General features: G+C 43.5%; 1 protein-coding gene across 1 annotated transcript in view; it reads right to left on the reverse strand.

Moving 5' to 3' along the window:
• Positions 1-19,743, reverse strand: part of Kif13a (kinesin family member 13A) — a 185,282-nt gene that overhangs the window by 69,510 nt on the left and 96,029 nt on the right. The window contains 5 exon segments of the mRNA XM_036186987.1: positions 6,169-6,281; positions 7,369-7,503; positions 8,887-8,974; positions 12,292-12,472; positions 13,833-13,925. Coding sequence (XP_036042880.1) covers positions 6,169-6,281; positions 7,369-7,503; positions 8,887-8,974; positions 12,292-12,472; positions 13,833-13,925 — 610 coding nt within the window.

Genomic DNA, 19,743 nt, shown 5'->3' on the forward strand with positions numbered 1-19,743 from the left:
AGCAACAACTTGTTTAAAATGTTTTATATTGGTATAGGTTTTAGTCTATTGATACAAACTTAAAGTTAATTTTGTTATACTGTGTGTATATTTCTACTCTTGTTTAAGGTATTATGTTTATATAGCTCATTTTAAATTGTAATGGATAATTAAAAATAGATTGATAATTAGTCATCTATGATAATCATACTCATAGCCATGTTAGTTAAGTCTTCTAGGTATACATAGAGATATTTCAGATAGATAGGTAATCTTCAAATACTTCAAAGACCTACAGAATATGGCATTTAAAATATTTTTAAAATTTAGACTTTCTGGACAGTGAGACATGTCTGCTCCTGGCAGCACCAATTTACTTCAGAGAGGAGGATGGGCATTGAAGACACTTTGTATGGAGTTTATCTTCACCTTGGCAAAAATAGCCATTTGGGCAAGAAACTGTTCTTGCCTGGACTGCTTGATCGACTGGACATGCAGGACCTATAGAAAGGTGACCACTAAACTTCGCTTGACAAAATGGTCCTTCAGGTTCCTGCTTCACAGAGGAAACTGCCAGACATAGTACAGGACACTGAGAGAAGTGACCAAGAGACTCTACCCCTGTGGGCTGAAGACAAATGCCCCAACTTTACAAAGGAACATTAGGTGACTGTCCAGGCTGCCAGCTGTCTCTGTCTACCCTGCAAGACTCCCGAAAAATGCTTACATCCTTCTCCTGGTTCTCAGGTAGTATTATATCCTTCTGAGGTCTTTGATGTGGTTGAAGGCTAGATAGTTATAATTTCCTCAGTTATGATAAAAGATAAGTTAGATATAAAACCTTAGACTCACAAATATAAGATAGATAGGATATCTTCTTTAATATTGTAACTGTAATTCTTGCTTGATGATTGTTTTGTTATATGTAATTGTACTATGTAAAAGTTAAAACCTTCCTTTAAAAAAAAAAAAAAAAAAAGAAAAGGGGAAGTGCTGTGGATATCGCTCTGTGTAAATAAAGTTCTGATTGGCCAGTGGCCAGGCAGGAAGAATAAGCAGGACAAGAGAGAAGAGAACGCTGGGAGGTGGAAGGCTGGAGAAAAGAGATGCTGCCAGCCACCGCCATGACAAGAAAGATGTAAGGTAAGCCACGAACCAAGTGGCAAAGTATAGATTAATAAAAATGGGTTAATTTAAGATAGAAGAAGTAGATAACAAGAAGCCTGCCACGGCCATACAGTTTGTAAGCAATATAAGTTTTGTGTGCTTTCTTGGTTGGGTCTGAGCATCTGTGGGCCTGGCAGGTGAGAGAGATTTGTCCTGACTGTGGGCCAGGCAGGAAAACTCTAACTACAGAGGGGATCTGAGGTTGATATGTAAAATGAATAGAAAATTTCTTAATAAAAAAGAAAAGAAAAGCTGGCTAGAAACCAGCCAAGCTAAGGCCGGGCATTTATAAGTAAGATTAAGCCTCCATGAGTGATTTATTTGGGAACTGGGTAGAGGGCTCCCAAAAGAGAAAAAACAACAACTATGCAACAGTCATTCTGAGGAGTCATTAAGAGGACAGGCAGTCAGGAAAAGGCTCGAACTCCTGGGCAGCCGGCTTGTGGCTCAAGCTCTCCCATAACAAAACAAACACGAACCAGGAAAAGTATCCAAGAGGGAAAAGTGAAAAAACTGTTATTAAGCTTGTAAGTTATAAAAAGTTGTAGGACCTAATCATACAAGTAATATATTTGAGTATCTCTTGAGTGGAACCCAATTTTGGAAATGCTAATGGACATTTATTATTATTTTTATTAATAATAATAATTATTATTATTAATTATTTTGGCAGAACTGGGGACTGAACTTGGGGCCTTGCACATGGTGAGCCTTTTTTCTCTTTTTCTTCTAAGACAGGGTCTCCCTGAGTTGTCTAGGCTAGTCCTGAACTTACTCTGTAGCCCATGCAAGCCTTGAACTTGTGTCTTCCTACCCTAGCTTCCTGAGTAACTAGGGTGACTTTACCACCACAGAAGCGATGGAGACCAGACTAGGAATAGTATGCATAAGTGGCCACTACTGTCTTCTAGGGAGTGGCCAAGGCTGAGAGAAGGTGAGGGAACCATGGACGGAGTCTAGGAGCCTTAGGAAGGGTGCTCCATAAACTAAATCAGTTTGCAGAGAAACTGAGGCAGCAAGAGTCCAGCGGTGGGGAAATGGCTTCTCCATCCCACTGTCTCAGACAGGTGGAGTTGCAGCCTGGCATTCTGATGGACAACTTCTCACCCTGGATCCCCGGGAATAATGTCTATAGATGAACTACATCCCGTTCATTCCTGGGCAGGGCAGCCACATGCTGCCTTTGGTGCCTTGATTCTTCAAACTTTAAAGCACTTAAGAGCTTTGGGCGAGGTGAAGTCCCTGTATCTGCAGCCCGTTAGATGCTGAAGTCCCCATGAAGCTGCTGACAGGCCCGCTTAAGAGGATTATTAATGCTGTGTGTGAAGAAGCCCGGCCGGGAGGCTGAGAGTGCATTTAGGAAGCACATCAGCAATTTTTTTAGCTTTAGCATCCGGCTGGTCACTGATCATCAGGCTTAGAAAGCCATTTGTGGGACTATGAACAGTTTCATCTTATTAAACATTGTTAGCACATACTCAGCTTCCTGTGTACCAGCCATTGTACTAAGTACAAAAAACCGCTGGCCGAGTGTTCACAGTAAATGTGAATGTCTGACAGCTTCCTTAGTCACGTTTTACAGTGCAGGAAACCGAGAGAAGGCCACAGAGCTGGTCTGGATAACCAGGAAATTGCAGGGACTCCTCTGGGAAGCCCATTTTGACCCCACTCCCGACCCCACTGTCATTCACCTCTGCTGGCTTCTCACTGTTCTTCACATACCAGCACATCAGCTCCAAAGCTATTCCCGCTCTATCTCCCAAGGCCAGGGATGCAACGTACTTAGCCCATGTTCTAGTCAACGCCTAATCATCACACACTTGCTAAAATGGGTCTGCAAAGTTCAAGTTTGTATCTCTCATCTGAGATCCTGGAGTGCATGTGTGTCTTGAAATTCAGAGTCTTTCCGAATTTTGTATTTGTTACATTATACACTACAGGACCCCTAGAGGGATCTTGGACAGTCTCTATTAATAAATATGAAAATATCCATTATGTCAGGAAATAAAGATGACTGATGCAGGAACAGTCTAGAGCGATAGTCTGGAGGCTACATCATGAGAGTGGAGTGATCTTGATTTGGCCTAGTCAAGAAAACCCTGTGCCTTCTGCTTCCGGGGTGGTGATGCTCTTCCTCTCCTGACCCAGAGGCTCCCTCAAAGGTCACCATCCTGTTGTCACATGTTACTGTAGACGTCATGCCTTAAATCCACACTGCTTTATAATCTTACAGCTCTGGAGGTCAGAAACCCAGACTGCCTACCACTGGACTAATGCCAAGGTGTTGCTGGGTCTGCATTCCTTGGGGGGGGGGGAGGCTCTAGGAAGCCTCCATGCTCTATTTTCTCCTGCCTTCTCTAGGCCACCCTCATTCCTGACTCACGGTCCCTTCCTCCATCTTCAAGCAGAGACAAAGTCACGCCTCTCGTTCCACTTGCTGTGTCTCCGGCTCACCTGCTTCCCTCTTTCATTTGTAAGCAGCCTTACAGGGTCTGCCTGGATAATCTCTACATCTCAAAGACATGACCCTAATTACACCCACCAAATCCCTTTGCCTTGTACCATCCCCACAAGTTTTGGAATCGACAGTGTGGAGCTATTTGGTATTGTCCTCACTATCACAGTGTGTCAGGTCCTTCTGCATTCCCAGCACCCACTGTAGGGACGGCACAGCAACCATGCATAACTCATATTTGATGGGCTTTCATTTGACAAGATTTCCGAACATCAGTTTATGAGTCTTTAAACCACCTGTTGTATCAACAGACACAAAGTGACGAGTTCTGTGCCCTCTACAAAAGGGCACAAGTGAACGCACTCAGAAAGCTACAAGGAACACTGAACACAGAGGTCCCACCTCACACAGCAGCAGGAAGGCCTACAATGCCATTAGAAATAAATAACTTGCAAGAACACACACACACACACACACACACAAACACACACACACAAACACACACACACACACACACACACACACACACACACACACACACACACACCATCCTCCTGTCTGTTTTCTTACCCTTTTCTGGGATCTTAGGAAGAAGAGCTGCTGGTCCATCCCAGCCTCCTGTGATGCCTTGTCATGGAACATAACAAAGCCCCGCCTTCTCAGAGCCCCAGATAGGATAACTGGGAGGTGAACCCCCTAAAAAGGAGAGACTTTCCCAGCGTGTGCAGCTGTGTCATCTGATAATGGGGGTGATGCCTCACATATCATTTTCTAACTTTCTGTGCCAATATGATGTTAAAATGTCAAGCTGCACGAACATGCTCCTGAATATATTTCCGCTTGTCACATTCTGTTCAAGACAAGACCTCAAATTACAATTAATCAACACAAAGAGGTAACAACTATAAACTATTTTCTGTAGGACTTGGAATAATAATAGCAATTATGCTAATTAGAAAAGCAGTACTGATGTAATTAGTATTTATTCAGTACAAACCACACACCAGGCATTGTTCTAAATACATGACAGTGTTTCATTTTTGGCAATCTGAGGAAGCAGTTACTCTTCAATCTCCCCTTTTTAGATGAGGAAAATGGGGCAGACTGGCTAAGTCATTTGCCCACGATACACACATCTATTAAATAGTGGATGCAGGATGAACCTTGGGCAGCCTGGTCTTGAACATACTTTTGGATACAAAAACCTCTTCCTTCTCAATTTGGAGAGCAAAGAGTCTTCAGGAGCTTCTGTATTCAGGAGCTATCAAGATCCGGCAGAGTCCTTCCTTCCTAGGTTCCTTGTTTCTCTAGAAAACTCCAACCCATCTCCCACCACTATGCTCTCTCTCAGACTTTGCAAAGCAACACACACACACACACACACACACACACACACACAGACTCCAGGATGGGATTTACTCAGTAACCATTAGACTCATCTACATCACTCATAGGTAAACAGCATCAGCTTTACAAAGGACTCTAAGGCAGGCTTTTCTGTGACATGATCTCCCCTACAACACTGTGGCTTGAGGTTTATCCAATACTGTATTGCAAGTTCTCCCTGACTTACAGTGGGGCTAGCTCCAGATAAAACTATCCTCAGTTGGGCCAGGTAGTGGTGGTGGCTCATGCCTTTAATCACAGCAAGGGCAGAGGCAGGTGGATCTCTGTGAGTTTGGGGCCAGCCTGGTCTATAGATAGAGTTCCAGGACAGCCAGAATTGTTATATAAAGAAATCTTGTCTTGGAAAACAAAACAAAAAACAAAACAAAACACCAGAAAAAGAGCTATCCTCAGGTGGAAACACTGAGTCAAGAACAGTGAACACACCTGCCCCAACCAGCATGCCAGCTTAACAGCCCAGCACACCGCCAAGTATTGGATGCCTCCCTCTAGTGAGCTGTGGGTTGTCATCATCTACTCAACATCTACACATTGTCCCAGAAAACCTGAAAGATCCTGAGCTGAACCCCTAGGAGGGCTTGAATGTGCTTCCACATTTGGTCCCCAACTGGTGGTGCTGTGTGTGGAGGTTGTGGAAGCTTTAGGTGGACTCCTGGGGAGTTTATGGCAGTGTCCTGCCTCTGGCCCACTCTTTGCTTCCTGATCCACCCATTCTGAAGAAAGCCAGCTCCCACTGTCACAGCCAGGGGACTGACTGCTCCTGTCTCCATGCTTTCCTCCATGATGGCCTTTTAACTGTGAGCCCACATATACTGTCCCCCCCCTTCAGTCACTTTAGCCAGTTACAATCAAAGAGACAATAAGAGTAAGGATTACCATAGCCACCCTGAGCTGGGGCCCAGCTGTCCACATGATGATAATACACACAGGCATTGTACCACTTGGCAGGGGGGTGGGGGCTGGGCTACACCACATGACTTGACTTCAATACATGTCATGCACTGGAATGATGGCAGATTGCCGCTTGTCCATCTGGCTTACCAAAGCTACAAACTTTAAGCCACCTTGCATTAGAACCACTGGATCCTCATCAGGCAACGCGTCCCCCAAAGTCAAAGCAAACAGACCCAAAGGCACCCGGGTTGCTCCAGTCACCTTACTTGTTAATGTTGCTGCCTTCTTTCAGCCGCTCGCCTGCGGCACCTGTCTTCGACACTCTCTCGCTCCCCGCCAGGTCTACCAGGCTCACCTTGCTCACTTTCTCCCCCGAGTTCTAATGGCAGGAAATAAGAGAGAAACAGCCATGGAGCAAAGTCACATGGATATTGACATATGGATCAACACTATGGTCCACAACACCACAAAGCGCTCAGGATACTAATCACAGTTAGGTTGGCCAGCAAATCACTTCCTAGGAAAGCAAACCTTAAATCTTTTGACTTTGCATGTTTGTAATGGCACATGTGTATTCCACCTTGTTGAAGCAGGCTCTCCCTTGTTAGCCTCAGTGGTTCAGGCTTGCTGGTCCACAGGCTTCTGGGATTCTTCTATCTCTGCTCTCTCCTCTCACTTCACTGCTGGGATTACAGATGTGCACCACCACATTTGACTTGATGTGGGTTACGGGGATCCAAACTCTGGCCTCCATGTATGTATGGCATGGGCTTTACCCACTAAGCCATCTTCTGAGCCCCTAAGTCAAAATTTAAAACAGTGCAGAACTCTAACATTCTGCTCTGCAGATGGGGAGAAAGTTTCCAGACTTCCAGGGCAGTCGCAAGTTAGAGGTTCTATTCACCTTGGAGGAAACATGAGCACATGAAGCTCCTTTGCATTCAGGTCAAATTCTACCTTTTTGAGATGTGGGTTTTAGATTGAATGTTGTAGTTTTTTTTTTGTTTTTTTTTTTTTAGCATCCCTCAGTAGCCATGAAATAGACTTGATAATTTTTTAGGGAAATTTTAGTAAGAAAGAACACATATTTAGAAGTTTTATGGAGATGTCATCATGCTAGTTAGGATATTTACACACAAAATCTACTTTTTTTTTTTTCCAGACAGAGTCTCAAGAAGTGGAGGATGGCCTTGAACTTCTAGGTTTTATGCAGCACTGGAGAATCGAACCCGGGGCTTTATGCATGCTAGGCAAGCAGTCTACCAACTGAACAATATCCCCAGTCCTAAAAACACCAATTAAAAAACGCCAGTATGAAAGGAAAGCCTAACAACTTAGGTGAATTAAGTAACACAAATGGTAAGACGATAACACTCAGTTCTCAGCTTCTGAATCCAGTCATGAAACACGTCCCCTGTTTACACTCTGAGCTCCCCAACTTTGGAAGGTTCTGCCTCATCCCTCACCCCAGACTGCAGGTCATACAGCGTCTGTGTGATGATGATGTTGAACACAGCGTGGGAGCGGCTGCTCTCTTCATTCATGTTGGTTGCAGCGACCGTCCGAGACTTATTTCCCTCAGACATCAATGACTCGATGTCCTAAAGGCAAAGACCAAGAAAGCACTATGAGAAAACACAGAGGTACACCCTGTACCCTAGGGGTGTGCTCAGTATGATCCCATGCCTCTGCCATCCCCTTCCACAGAAACAGCCAGGCTCTTTTCCACATAGCACGGCTTGTGCCTCCTCCCCACACAGAGTCTTCCTCCTCCTCTGCCCTAGCTCACTTCTTGCCCTAACATCCCACTCGCTCCTTCGTACGTTCCAGAAGAGCAGACCCTTACTGAGCACTACACATATTCAAGAACAGTAGTTACCTCATTTAATTCCAACTCTCCTATACCTGTCACCAGGCATGGCTGCCTGTCCCCTGCATCTGCAAGAGCAGGGGACTTTCTCAGTTATCTTGGTAGCCTCATTCCTAGTACACCTGGAGCCTGTGGGCGCTTAGAAAACATTTGCTGAATGAATGCTATGGAAGAAACTCTCCACACACCAAGCCGCTGAAGTTCACGGAGGTCACCTAAGTAAGATTCCCCGTATCTAGGGAGAGGTAGCAGTAGATGCAGATGGAGTTTCCTGGCTGTTAGTCATATGTGACAAGATGACAGGGACTGAGCTCCCTCACCATTAGCTGGAAAATGGGCTTAGTCAAAGTGCTGACTGGGCACCTTTGAGTCAGAAAGGCTGTTTATTCTCATCAGAACCTCAGTGCATTTAAAGCAATGAATAAGTCCAAATCTAACATGAGAAATACAATATGTTTTTGTTTAAATAGCTGGATGCTGATCCTATCTTCATCTTAGCTTTTCTAAGTCTCAGATGACACTGGGTCTCCTACATCTCTTATGTATTGTAAGCAAATAGAGGGGCTTGTTTATTTATTCATGCTCTTATTCCTCAGCATTCTTCAGCAAAAGAACTAGTAGTCTGTGCTGTAGGACTTCAAGGTAATGACTACAGAAATCATAGCAGAGCGTTACGTCTGGTTTGAAGGTCAAGGACAGGGAGGAACACAGATCAATTCCTGGGTAAAGGAGTGATTCAGAAAAGCAGGCGCCAGCAGGGTGAAGAGTGTTAGAAATCAAAGCAGGGTCTGCCTACAAGAAGTAGATTAGTTAATTGCCAAATACTGCACAGACTACCAGATTTCTTCAGAAGGATATCAATGACCACCTTGGGGAGATGTTTCAACAGAGGCAAGAGGGGAAACACTCAGTAACCTGAGGTCACTGGATGTTGTGGCCTCATTGTGAACTCTTTACAACAGGCATCCGGAAGTGTGACTGAAGGACATGCCTCCCTGGGTGTGCTAGTCTGTACCCTGAGATCGTGAATGGCATCACTATGCCATCACATATCCATACAAAAACAGGCTTGCCTATTCTGACTTCCCGCCTTAATGACAACTCTGACTCTTACCTCAAAGCTGGTGACAGCCAGCTGTGACAGACCATCTACATATGGCCCCAGGACCTTGTGTTCTCGGACTTTAAGAGACTGCCTGCTCCTGGAGGGGAGAAGAACCCGACTGAATGACTCTTACACACTCGCTGTCTCCTAAGCATTTGGAAATTCAGATTACAGTTTCAAAAAGGTTTTCAGTGATTAGAAGGTATTCTAATAGTCACTTTACATGGACTAACAAAACAGCAATGTGAGAAACGCATTCGACTCTGATTTCAAACATAGATACTATTTTAAAATGTCTCTCTCTCTCTCATCCCAAGAAAAGTCAGAGCAGCTAAACCTAGGCTGGGCTCCCCTGTGTGAGGAGATGGGTAAGTCATATGTTCTTCATCAAGAACATCTTAAATTCTTTTTGATAATGTCCCTATTTATTCTCTTGAGAATTCTAAATAAAACACTTAGATCATATTCTTCTCCCTCCCCCTCTCTTCCTAACTCCTCCCCACCCATCCAGCTCCATGTTTTTTTCTCTCTCTTAAGGTTAAAATTTTTGAGTAAATACTGAACAACAATAAAATATTTTTAACTTTCATTTACTTTTTCAAGTTTCGCTGATTTATGTTGGCCATATGTTGGCAATTTTATACAGAAAATCCGGTAATAATACAGTTATAGCCACTGATGTCTGATATTTGAACTGGCTCTGCTGATGGCAACGTTGGGGCGCTAATTAATGTATGTGTGTGTATGTGTCTCTGTCTGTGTGGGCACTCATGTGTCTGAGATGGTACACATATAGATGTCAGAAAAGGAGGTTCTCCCCTTTTACCACATGGGACCCTGGGAACAAATTCACATCATTGGGTCCAGCAGCAAATCCCATGAGGCATCTCACTGCCCCTTTAGGGCTCTTGAGAATTTTAAATGGTTACCTCTGATTTGGGATCCATTTGAGACGTTTATCAGACAAATGAGATTTAAAATGTAAAGCTATTAGATTTTTCCTGCAGTGCAGGTGCCGTCTTTTCCATGGCATGGGGTATTTAACCGTCTTTCAAAGAGTTAATGCTTGGCGTCTCTCAGATGTGGGAGATCCCTGGTGCTTCTGAAAGTCTTGGCAAAGTTTCTGACGCATTTTTCAGCTATCCCTTTTAATCTCACTTTTAAGGATGAGAATTCGAGGTAACTATAGCAACTCTGCTGGACTCAGAGACCAACCAATCTGATCTTCAAGATAGCTACTGTGATGTATACAGCCCAGAAGTGGGCTCATTCTCCTTACCAACCAGATGCTGTACTGCAGCTTAATAGCAAGAAGTAACCTAGCATACTATCAAGGGGCCCTTATGCTGATATCTGGAATTCCTGCACACTGTTGGTGCTCTATTAAGTGAAACAGGTGCCTCCTTATCTTGTGACTCGAAGTCCTATCAGCAGATGAATCCTCTAGAAACTCCTGTATCTATGTGCCAGGAGGCCTGCGTATGGATGCTCAGAGCAGCACTATCCCGAGGAAATATGATCCACGCAAGTGACGAGAAAAGGGACAAACTGCTTGATCATGCAATGGATGTTAAACAGTAGTAAAAACAGTAAAAACTATCACATTATTGTCCTATATAGAAAAATGAATGAAATGGATATATGCTGGTGCAGTTTATAAAAAGTTAAAATTGTACAAAATCATGGATAAACGCTATGGAAGAGAAAGAGAATGGTACATATAAAATTCCTAATAGCATTTACCTTGTGGATCAGTGGGGAAAAGAGTAGGAGTCTAGAGGGACATAAAGGAAGATTAGGAATTCCTGGTCAGGTTCTATTTTCTAAGACAAGTGACCAGTAGGCAGAGGTTGATTTTGTTATTCTTTGACCTCACAAACATTCTCATGTATAAGCAGTTAGTGGTTCTTTCAAGTAAACACAAACTTTTTGATGACCAGGGGACATTCTTGATGTCTATAATATTATTGTTAAAACTCTGACTGTCATTTGGAGCCACAGCAGTGGGAAGTGGGCAGGAATGTTAGAGATCACAGAGCTGCTAAAACAACCAAAACGTATTTAATATGGGGATGTGGTCATCAGGTTACATAGGAAAGTCACAACACTGGACTGCCATTTGTGAAATTCTTGAGGATGGGAGCATATCCACACATGGCACAGATCTGAAGCACAGCAGGGAGACATACTCAGGTGTTAACTAAGGTTATTTTTGAGTGGTATGATTAAATGTCAGCTTCATTTCTTATAGTTCATAAGATACATATGCCCTTTCTATATTTTTTCCCAACAATCTATTACTTTTAAATCAAAGCAAACTTTTACCTGGAATCAAACTCATCTAGTTTTTAATCACCTAGTTTTTTGTTTTGTTTTGTTTGCTTAGATTTTTCAAAATACGGTTTCTCTGTGTAGCCCTGGCTGTCCTAAAACTTGCTCTGTAGACCAGCTGGCTCCAAACTCAGAGACCTGCCCGCCTCTGCCTCCCCAGTGCTGGCATTAAAGGCATGTGCCACCATAGCCAGCATCACCTAGTTTTTGAAAGATGCAGATGCCTGGGTTCCACTGGCATCTCCTAAATTGTTTGGAATGAGTGTGGGAGCTCAAGCCAGTCAAGACTCTTAAGGAGCTCCCTACATGCTCCCAACACATAACCAGGGGAAGAGCAGTAGCTACAATCCTCCCACAGCTTTATTTCCAATTCAGAGTTGCCATTTTCCATCATGAATGTAAGGACCAATGTGTAATTAGTAGCACAATTTTCTGTTGTTCCTTTGAGACAGGGTCTTACTACATAACTCTGGCCTGGAACTCACTATGCAGCCCAGGACAGCCTCAAACAGGCAGTAATCCTCCTGCTTCAGCCTCTGAGTGCTGGGATTATAGGCATGTACCACATCACTCAACTCTGTAATTCATATTTATTTCATTTATTTTATGTGTATGAGTGTTTCTCCCGAATGCATGTCTATGCATCATATGTGTGCAGTACTCACAGATGCCAGAAAAGGGCAACAGATCCCTTGGGATTGCAATTATAGACAACTATTAGCCACCTTGTGGGTGCTGGGACTGGAACCCGGGCCCTCTGGAAGAGCAGCCAGTGCTCTTAACCACTGAACCATCTCTCCAGCTCCTGTAATTTAATTTTAGTGAATTGTCCCTGGTGACAAAAAATGATACCAGTATTAAAAAATCTTTTGACACGGCAATGTGACTAACTTTACACACAGTTTAGCATAAACTGCATACAACTGACAGTGAAAGTTTTGGGAAACTCCTCACTTCAGTACACGAACTGACATCAGAGCATTGACCAATGGCTCAAATATGTACACACCCTTGCAATTTTAATTTTAAGGTCATTAACTCTATTCTATTGATTTTCAAGCTTTATTTCAAGCACCCACTTACCCTTTGGGGTCCAAGAGGTCCCGGACCTTCTCATTATAAATTTCCATATATGATACTTCGACTTTAAAGGTCTGTGACTCACTTTGCTCCAGGGAGATCCTTTTAAACAGAGCACAGCAGAGCCTTGGGATAAGGCCCAGCTGCTCAGCATGGCCCATCATGGAGAAGGACTTTCCGGAGCCTGGAAAAGAGCGAGCAGAGAGATGAAGGGTAGGAGAAAAAGCAAGCTGAATGCTTCAGTAACACAAGGTGCTTTTGTTCAACAGCAAAAGCCATATAGAAAAAATGGAGTCAGCTTGACCTCAAACCCAGATCCCTAAACAATGTTTACTCAGTTACTCTTTTCTCCTTTGCACTAGAACCTCTGGTCTGTTTTCAAAAGGTTGGTATGATCCATTGTGTACGAATGAGTGCCCAGGAATGCAACCACTACCAATGGACCCTTGGAGAGCAAGCCTGATAAAGTCCCACCTTCCATGAGGTAGTATGGAAAGCGCCTGTGTGTGTAGAGAGCAGAGGTCACCTTTGGGTGTCATTCCTTTCCTGTCATCCTTGTTATTTGAGGCACGGTCTCTCTCTGGCCCCAGAGCTTGCCAGGCATACAACAAGACTGACTGGCCATCAAACTCTAGAAATCTATCTGCCACTGCCTCTGGATTGCAAGTGCATGCCGTCATGCCCAGCTTTTCTACACGGGTTCTGGTGATTAATGTGAAGTCCACAAGCCTATAAGGCAAGCCTTCTACAAGATGAGTGATTTTCTTAGTTCTGGTAAAGGTTTATGGGGATCCAACATTGCACACACAGCAAAATCCCAGCTGTACACTAAGCAACATGAACAGGCTGTCACTGTTGGACTTATCACATACTACATTATCTGCATTCTCTTTCTGGATTCTTGTAGCTGTAGTGTGATGGGGTAGGAGGAAGTGTTATTAAGAATTATTATTTATTTCCACTTTGAAGGAGCAATAGCTCAGAGTGATAATAGCTGGATCATAACTGTATTTTGGATCTGCACATCGAGACCAATTGCTCCCCCTGCCTCATTAGAACCCACCATCATTTCTGTAGTCAGAAATGTGGAAGTCTCACGGTTGAGGGAGGCTTCTAAAAATTTTTGTATTGATTCTACTAAAACATTTACACTGAGACACTGGTGATTAGCTTTCCAGTTCAAATGTGGGTTAAAACTATAATTTAGGAAAATGACACTTAATGGTTTGGAACTAGCTACACTCACTAACACTGAAATCAGGCAATTACCAGAAATGGTGAATTTTCAAAAAGTGGGATACTTTTGATTGCATGAGTCAGTGGAACACAATTCATGCTTGGCACACAGGAAGTCCTGGATTCAATCCCTACTACCATAAACAAACCAAAAAACAAAGAGAAGGAAACATTAATTCATTAATTTTATTAAGTGCTAGGGATTAAATCTAGGATTTTGCATGTGTTAGGAGAGCACTCATCCACTGACCTACATCCTTTCAAACACTTGTTTCATATCATCGACTGCAATAAAGGTAACATCTTACCTGTCTGGCCATATGCAAAAATACAAGCATTGTATCCCTGAAAGGCTTTCTCAAGAATTCCTTCCCCGAGGCACTTGAAAACGACTTCTTGACCTAGAAAAGAAGACAAACATTTAAGATTTATTAGTTTGACGTGCATGTGTGGGTACCTACACAAGCCAGGAGAGGGGATCCGACTCCCTGAAGCTGGAGTTTCATGCACTTGTGAGCCACGTGATGTATCGTCTTAAGAGCAGCAAGCCCTCTTAACTGCTGAACAACTTACCTAGCCCCCAAACAGATATTTAAAAGTAAAATTAAAAAAGGTGATTTGTGTTGAGATGTGTGTGTGTGTTTTTTAAAGAGATGTATTTTATGTGTATGAGCATTTAGCTTGCATATATATGTATACCACATGTGCAGTGCCCTCAGCAGCCAGAAGAGGGTGTTGGATCCCCTGGAACTGAAGTTACAGACAGTTGTGAGTCACCATGTGGGTGCTGGGGACCGAACCTGGGTCTTCTGCAAGAGCAGCAAGTGCTCCTAACAGTTGGGTCACTTCTCCAGCCCTCTAGATATGTGCTAGTGCAACCTTCTCTCATGCTCTCCTCTCAAAATTGAAAGGTGTACACAATGCTTACTCTACAGCTACATCTAAGGGCTGAACAAATGCAGCTTCATGCAGATAGGGTCTTGCTATGCTGCCCAGGTTCATCTCAAACTCACAAGTCCCAGTGCCCCTCCTACCCCAGCCTGCTCAGTAGCTCAGATGTCAGGCATGGATAACCACACCTGGCTCGCAATATCAGTTTTGCTCCTAAATTATAGCTGAATACCTGGCTAAAGTCATGATTCCATACTGCGTCCTCTGACATTTCTCTGGGGTTAAAGTTTCCACTCCTTGTCAGCAGGCTGGATAAAAGCACTGTCAAACTTGGTTTCCTTTGCTTAGAAATCCCATCTAAATGTTATTCAATAGGAACTGCCTTGTCTCCCCACCTGGACTCAGTTTCCAAATAGTGAGAACCATGGCATACATTTCCTATGTCCACTTCTTCACCGTGCAAGGTGCCTGCACAATCAACTGCTGAGAAACTGCTCACCAGTGGGCGTGAGTGATGGTTAATACTGATTGTCAGTCTCTATGACAGGATCTAGAATCCGCTAGACAGCAAGCCACTGTGCATGCCTCTGAGGGACTGTCTAGCTTAAGTTAACCTGGGGTGGACCTTAAATGTGGGCAGTAGCATCCCATGAGCTGGTATTCATCCTGGACTGAATAAAAAGGAGAAAGCGAGGTAAGCATAACCACTCATTATTCTCTCCTTCCCGAATGCCAGCAAGATGTGGTCTGGGGCCTCACGCCCCTGCTGCCATGCTCTCCCTGCTGTGATGATGGAGTTCCTCTGGAACTGGGAGCTGGGAGAAACCCCTGCTTCCCCAAACTGCTTTGACCAGGGGACTGTATCAGAGCATCAGGAAAAGGAACTAAGACGTTGTCATTAGTAGATTCACAGGCCCACTTCATGTGTGTTCTCACATGAGGACAAAGACCAGTTCTCTCTCATTAATCCTTGCCATAGCTCCTGGGGCTTCTCCCATGAACTACTCTAAGGTGGAGTGGGACAGAGTGTATTACGGCATGTTTATTAAACATTCGAGATGGCATGTTGACTTCCTGACGTTAACTTCCCAACAACAAAGAGAATTACATTACACTTCCTTATGCCATACTCCTATGGTTTCTAGAACATTCTAGAACATTTGCTCTCAGAGCATCTACAGGTACTACTGATTTAGGGACTGTTTCCAGCTCTGGCATGAGAGCACCCTGATGTCAGAGATGACAATATTTTTATCTTTGTAATCCTAGTGTCTTGTATAAAATGCTTAATAAATATTTGTTGAAAGAATGAGTCAGTTTAATCACTTTGTCTTTCAGTATATTTGAAAATCTCATATTCAAAAATAACAAACTGCAAGTTATTACTGGTTGTGTATTTCTTTTTCATGGGAAGTTGGATAGGATTTTAGCACTGCCTTACTGTATGTCAAGACCGCAGGACAAGATTCCTCAAAGACTGTCAACACGGGATAAAAGCTGATGCTTCAACCACTAAGCTGCCAAAAAGTGAAATTCTGGCAACATCAAATATTGCTGAGTTGTAGAGAAAGACATCATTTATAAGCCGCTGTTGAGAAAATTTCAAGTGGCCATTCTGAAAGAAAACCTGACGTTGGAAGGGAATAAGGCTCCAGTCTGGCCCACTGTGAGCCTCTATCTGAGTGACATCCCCACCCCCCACATGACCCTGGATGGTCTGCACATTGTTCACCATGCGTCAAGTTAAACACCCATTACTAGTATGGGAGCGGATGTCTTAAATGTACACATTTCAGAATTAAAAATAATACATTTAAAAATTAAAAAATACTTCCTTCTGCAATTGTAATATTAAGAAGCAATATTGAATAGGGAAAGCCATGTCACAGTAGTTAAATAGAATGTAAAGTGTCATCTGCATCATAATGCATGAGACACCCAGAATGAGAAAGAGAAGGTGGGATGTCAAAGTTTGCAACAAGAATCAGAAAAAAGATTCCAAGTTTACATTGTCTTACTTCTCCATTTCTAATACCTACTGTTTAGTATACAGCTTACTCAAAACATGTTGAGAGAACACAGAGATTTTTTTTTTAAAGCAAATAGAACTGTAACAGCCTTTTCTAAAACACAGTGTGTTGTGAAGTGTGTGTGTACAAGCCCTCCAACAGGAAGGTGCTGCCGGTACCATGGTCTATGACACACTCCAAGCCCTGCTCTTACGTCACAGTCTGCTACAGGCTCTTGGGCTCCCTTCATATACACCAGGATCTGCTCCTACTTTTTTCAAAGGGCCTCCCTTATTCTATATGCTCTCCGGGCTCCACTCCAAAGGGCAGGGCAGGCCTTAGTCTGGAGCTGAGCCTGGTCTAGGGAGGATTCAGGGTAAGCTCAGCTGTGCTTGCTAGAACTGCCTGTGGTCCTTGGCCAGAGTCAAGCCTACTCCAAAGCTTCTCAGCCCAAGTAGCTGACCACATCAATCCTGTCTGCTCTTCCATGATGATTAACCAACCCTAGGGAGGGGTAGGAGACAGGCAGGCCAGGAGCTCTAGCTACCTGGCCATAACTCACAACTTCAATTCTTCTGACAGGGGTGGGGGGGGGGGGGGGGGGGGGGGGGGTGAGCAAAACAAAACAAGAATACTGTATTGGTTTATCTTCGTTGTTAATTTGATTGGATTTAGAGTCACCATGGAAAAACCTCTAGGCATGCCTTTAAGGGTATTTCCAGAAGTTTAGCTGAGGAGGAAAGATCCACCTTGAGTGTGGGCAGCACCATCTCCTGGGCTGAGTAAAAAGAAAGCAAGCTGTGCACAGTGCTCATTTCTATCAGCTCCCTGACTTCAGATACAATGTGACCAGCATCCCCATACCTCCTGCCACCATGATGGGAGGTAGTCCTCTAAACTGCAAGCCAAATTAAACACTTTTCCCCTCAAGTGACTTTCTGTTAGGTTTGCTCAAACAACAAGCAAGTGGGAGGCTTGAATGTGTCCACCAATGTTCCCTGGTTGGAAATTCAATCCCCAGAGCAAGCGTGTCAAGACGTGAGCCCTTTAAGAGAAGACTAGGCAGGTCACCAGGGCTCTGCTTTCATGAATGGGGTAATGTGATCACAGGAGTGAGTTTGTGAGCGAGCCAAGGATGGCCCTTTGTTGTGGGATATTTGTACACTGTGTGAAGGAAGATGTATTGCTGTGATGGGTGTAATAAAAAGATGAATGGCCAATAGCTAGGCAAAAGAGTACAGGCAGGACTTCTGAGCAGAGAGAACTCTGGGAGGAAGAAAGGCGGAGTCGCCAGTCAGATGTGGAGGAAACAGGATGGGCTGTACAGAGATGAGGTAACAAGCCATGTGGGAAAATGAGGATTAAAAAATATGGGTTAATTTAAGTTATAAGAACTAGTTAGGAACAAGCCTAAGCTAAGGCCGAGCTTTCCTAATTAATAACAGGTCTCTATGTCATTATTTGTGGGCAGGCAGTCCTGACAAAGAAGTACTTGTACAGCGCCTCTCGTTCCCTGACCGCCTGGTGCCTTCTGCAGCAAGCAGACCCTCTGCAGGCGCCACCCCTCAATCTGGAACTTCTTAGATCTGTTGTTTATAAATTACCCAGATTCAGGGATTCCCTTAGAACAGCACAAAACAGATTGAGACCGAGTTTGAGCTGAGAAAAGGACTCAGAGAACAGCATCTCTAAGTTATTAATAAACCAGCACTTTAAATCTCTTCCAGGATCAGGTAGTGTAATGTAGGATTTCCAAATTTTGCTCTTGACCCTGGACAGGCTGGACATGGGAGGAGTCTCTGTATTGCTTTCAAGGGCAAGTAACATAACATCTTTTCCTTGGCTGGAATAGAAATCAAAGCTAATCAGTTGGAAAAAACATCCAACAAATCAGGTTATGTATGCTAAAATCACATGAAAAATAATCAAAGGATTCCCTGGTATATAAAGATGCAAGAACTATTTTGTTTTATTTTGCTATTTATTTATTGTTTTATTTTTTGATGCAAGGTGGCCTTGAACTTCTGATCTTACCCCTCTATTACCTCAAGAGTAAATTCACTTGGCACCTGTCTGGAACCTGAGCTCTTGAGTGGTGGAGGGAGGCAGACTAGGAGTTCAGGGTCATCTCTGGCTACAAAACAAGTTTAAGGCCAATGTGGGATACCTGAGACCCTGCCTTAAAAGCAACAATAGCAGTAACAACAATAATAACAATAGCAAACAAACAAACAAAAAATGAATTTTAGTTTATGCTATGCCCAAACTCCAGGAAATACTACATAATACATGACGAATCTACCTTGTATTTATGTTTCTGAGAAGAAGGAAGAGAAGGACTCCCCATCCAGGGTCTTATCTGTAGTCACACGCTACAGGTTTCCGTCGGTGGATCCTCACAGTACACAGAGCAGGTATACATATGATGACAGGTGACTGGGGTCTGAAAGCCTGCCATCTAGCAAGACCTTACTGCTGGGAAGTGCAGCTGGATATTCAGCCATAGTCAGGAACTTGTGCTGTGGGTCACTGATGAGTTGCCGGTCAGTGGTTCTCATCCTTGGTCTCCATGGTGTTATAAACCTTCATAGGTAATCCCACAGTTGTCTGTTTGTCTGTCTGTCATTCTAGCTTCAACTATCAAACCATGATGATGAGTCTGCTGCAACTCCCCCAAGCATAAGGCATGCAGCAGGCATTCATGTTTGCTGAATTGTCCCTGTTGATACAGCTGCTCTCAGACTTACGTATTTCTAACCGAGGCTCCTTTCCTTCCCTAATCAGTGATAATTACGTCCCTGAAAGGTTGTTCTTTAAGCTTAAAAAGAAGTAATTGATTGTTTCCATTTATACTTTGGCCAAAGTATGACTGTTTCAGTAAGTCCTAAAGACTGAGAGTCTGCCTCTGGCAAACAAGCAGATGGGTGTGAACAGATAGGTCAGTAGAATATGTTTGGACTATTTGAGCCATTTTTATTTAAGAACTTGCAAATCAGGCTCGGTGGGTAAAGGTGATTGATTGACACACAAGCCTGGTGACCTGAGTTCAATCCCCGTAACCCATGTAAGAGTGGAAGTAGAAAACCAACTTCAGAAAATTGTTCTCTGGCACATTAAAGGCATACATCACACACATGATCATAAATGAAACTTCAAAAATAAAAATTACTTCTTTACTGACGCAGTCATTTCTTAGGCATCGTAACAATAAACATGCATGGGAAATATTACCCAGCCTGAGTTCCACTGAGTATATTCATATGGTTTTAGAAGACAGTTACATTTTCTAGGCTATTATGCTTGATGATAGATGCTGGCT

The sequence above is a fragment of the Onychomys torridus genome, chromosome 5 (genome assembly GCF_903995425.1).
Source record: "Onychomys torridus chromosome 5, mOncTor1.1, whole genome shotgun sequence".
NCBI lineage: Eukaryota > Metazoa > Chordata > Mammalia > Rodentia > Cricetidae > Onychomys > Onychomys torridus.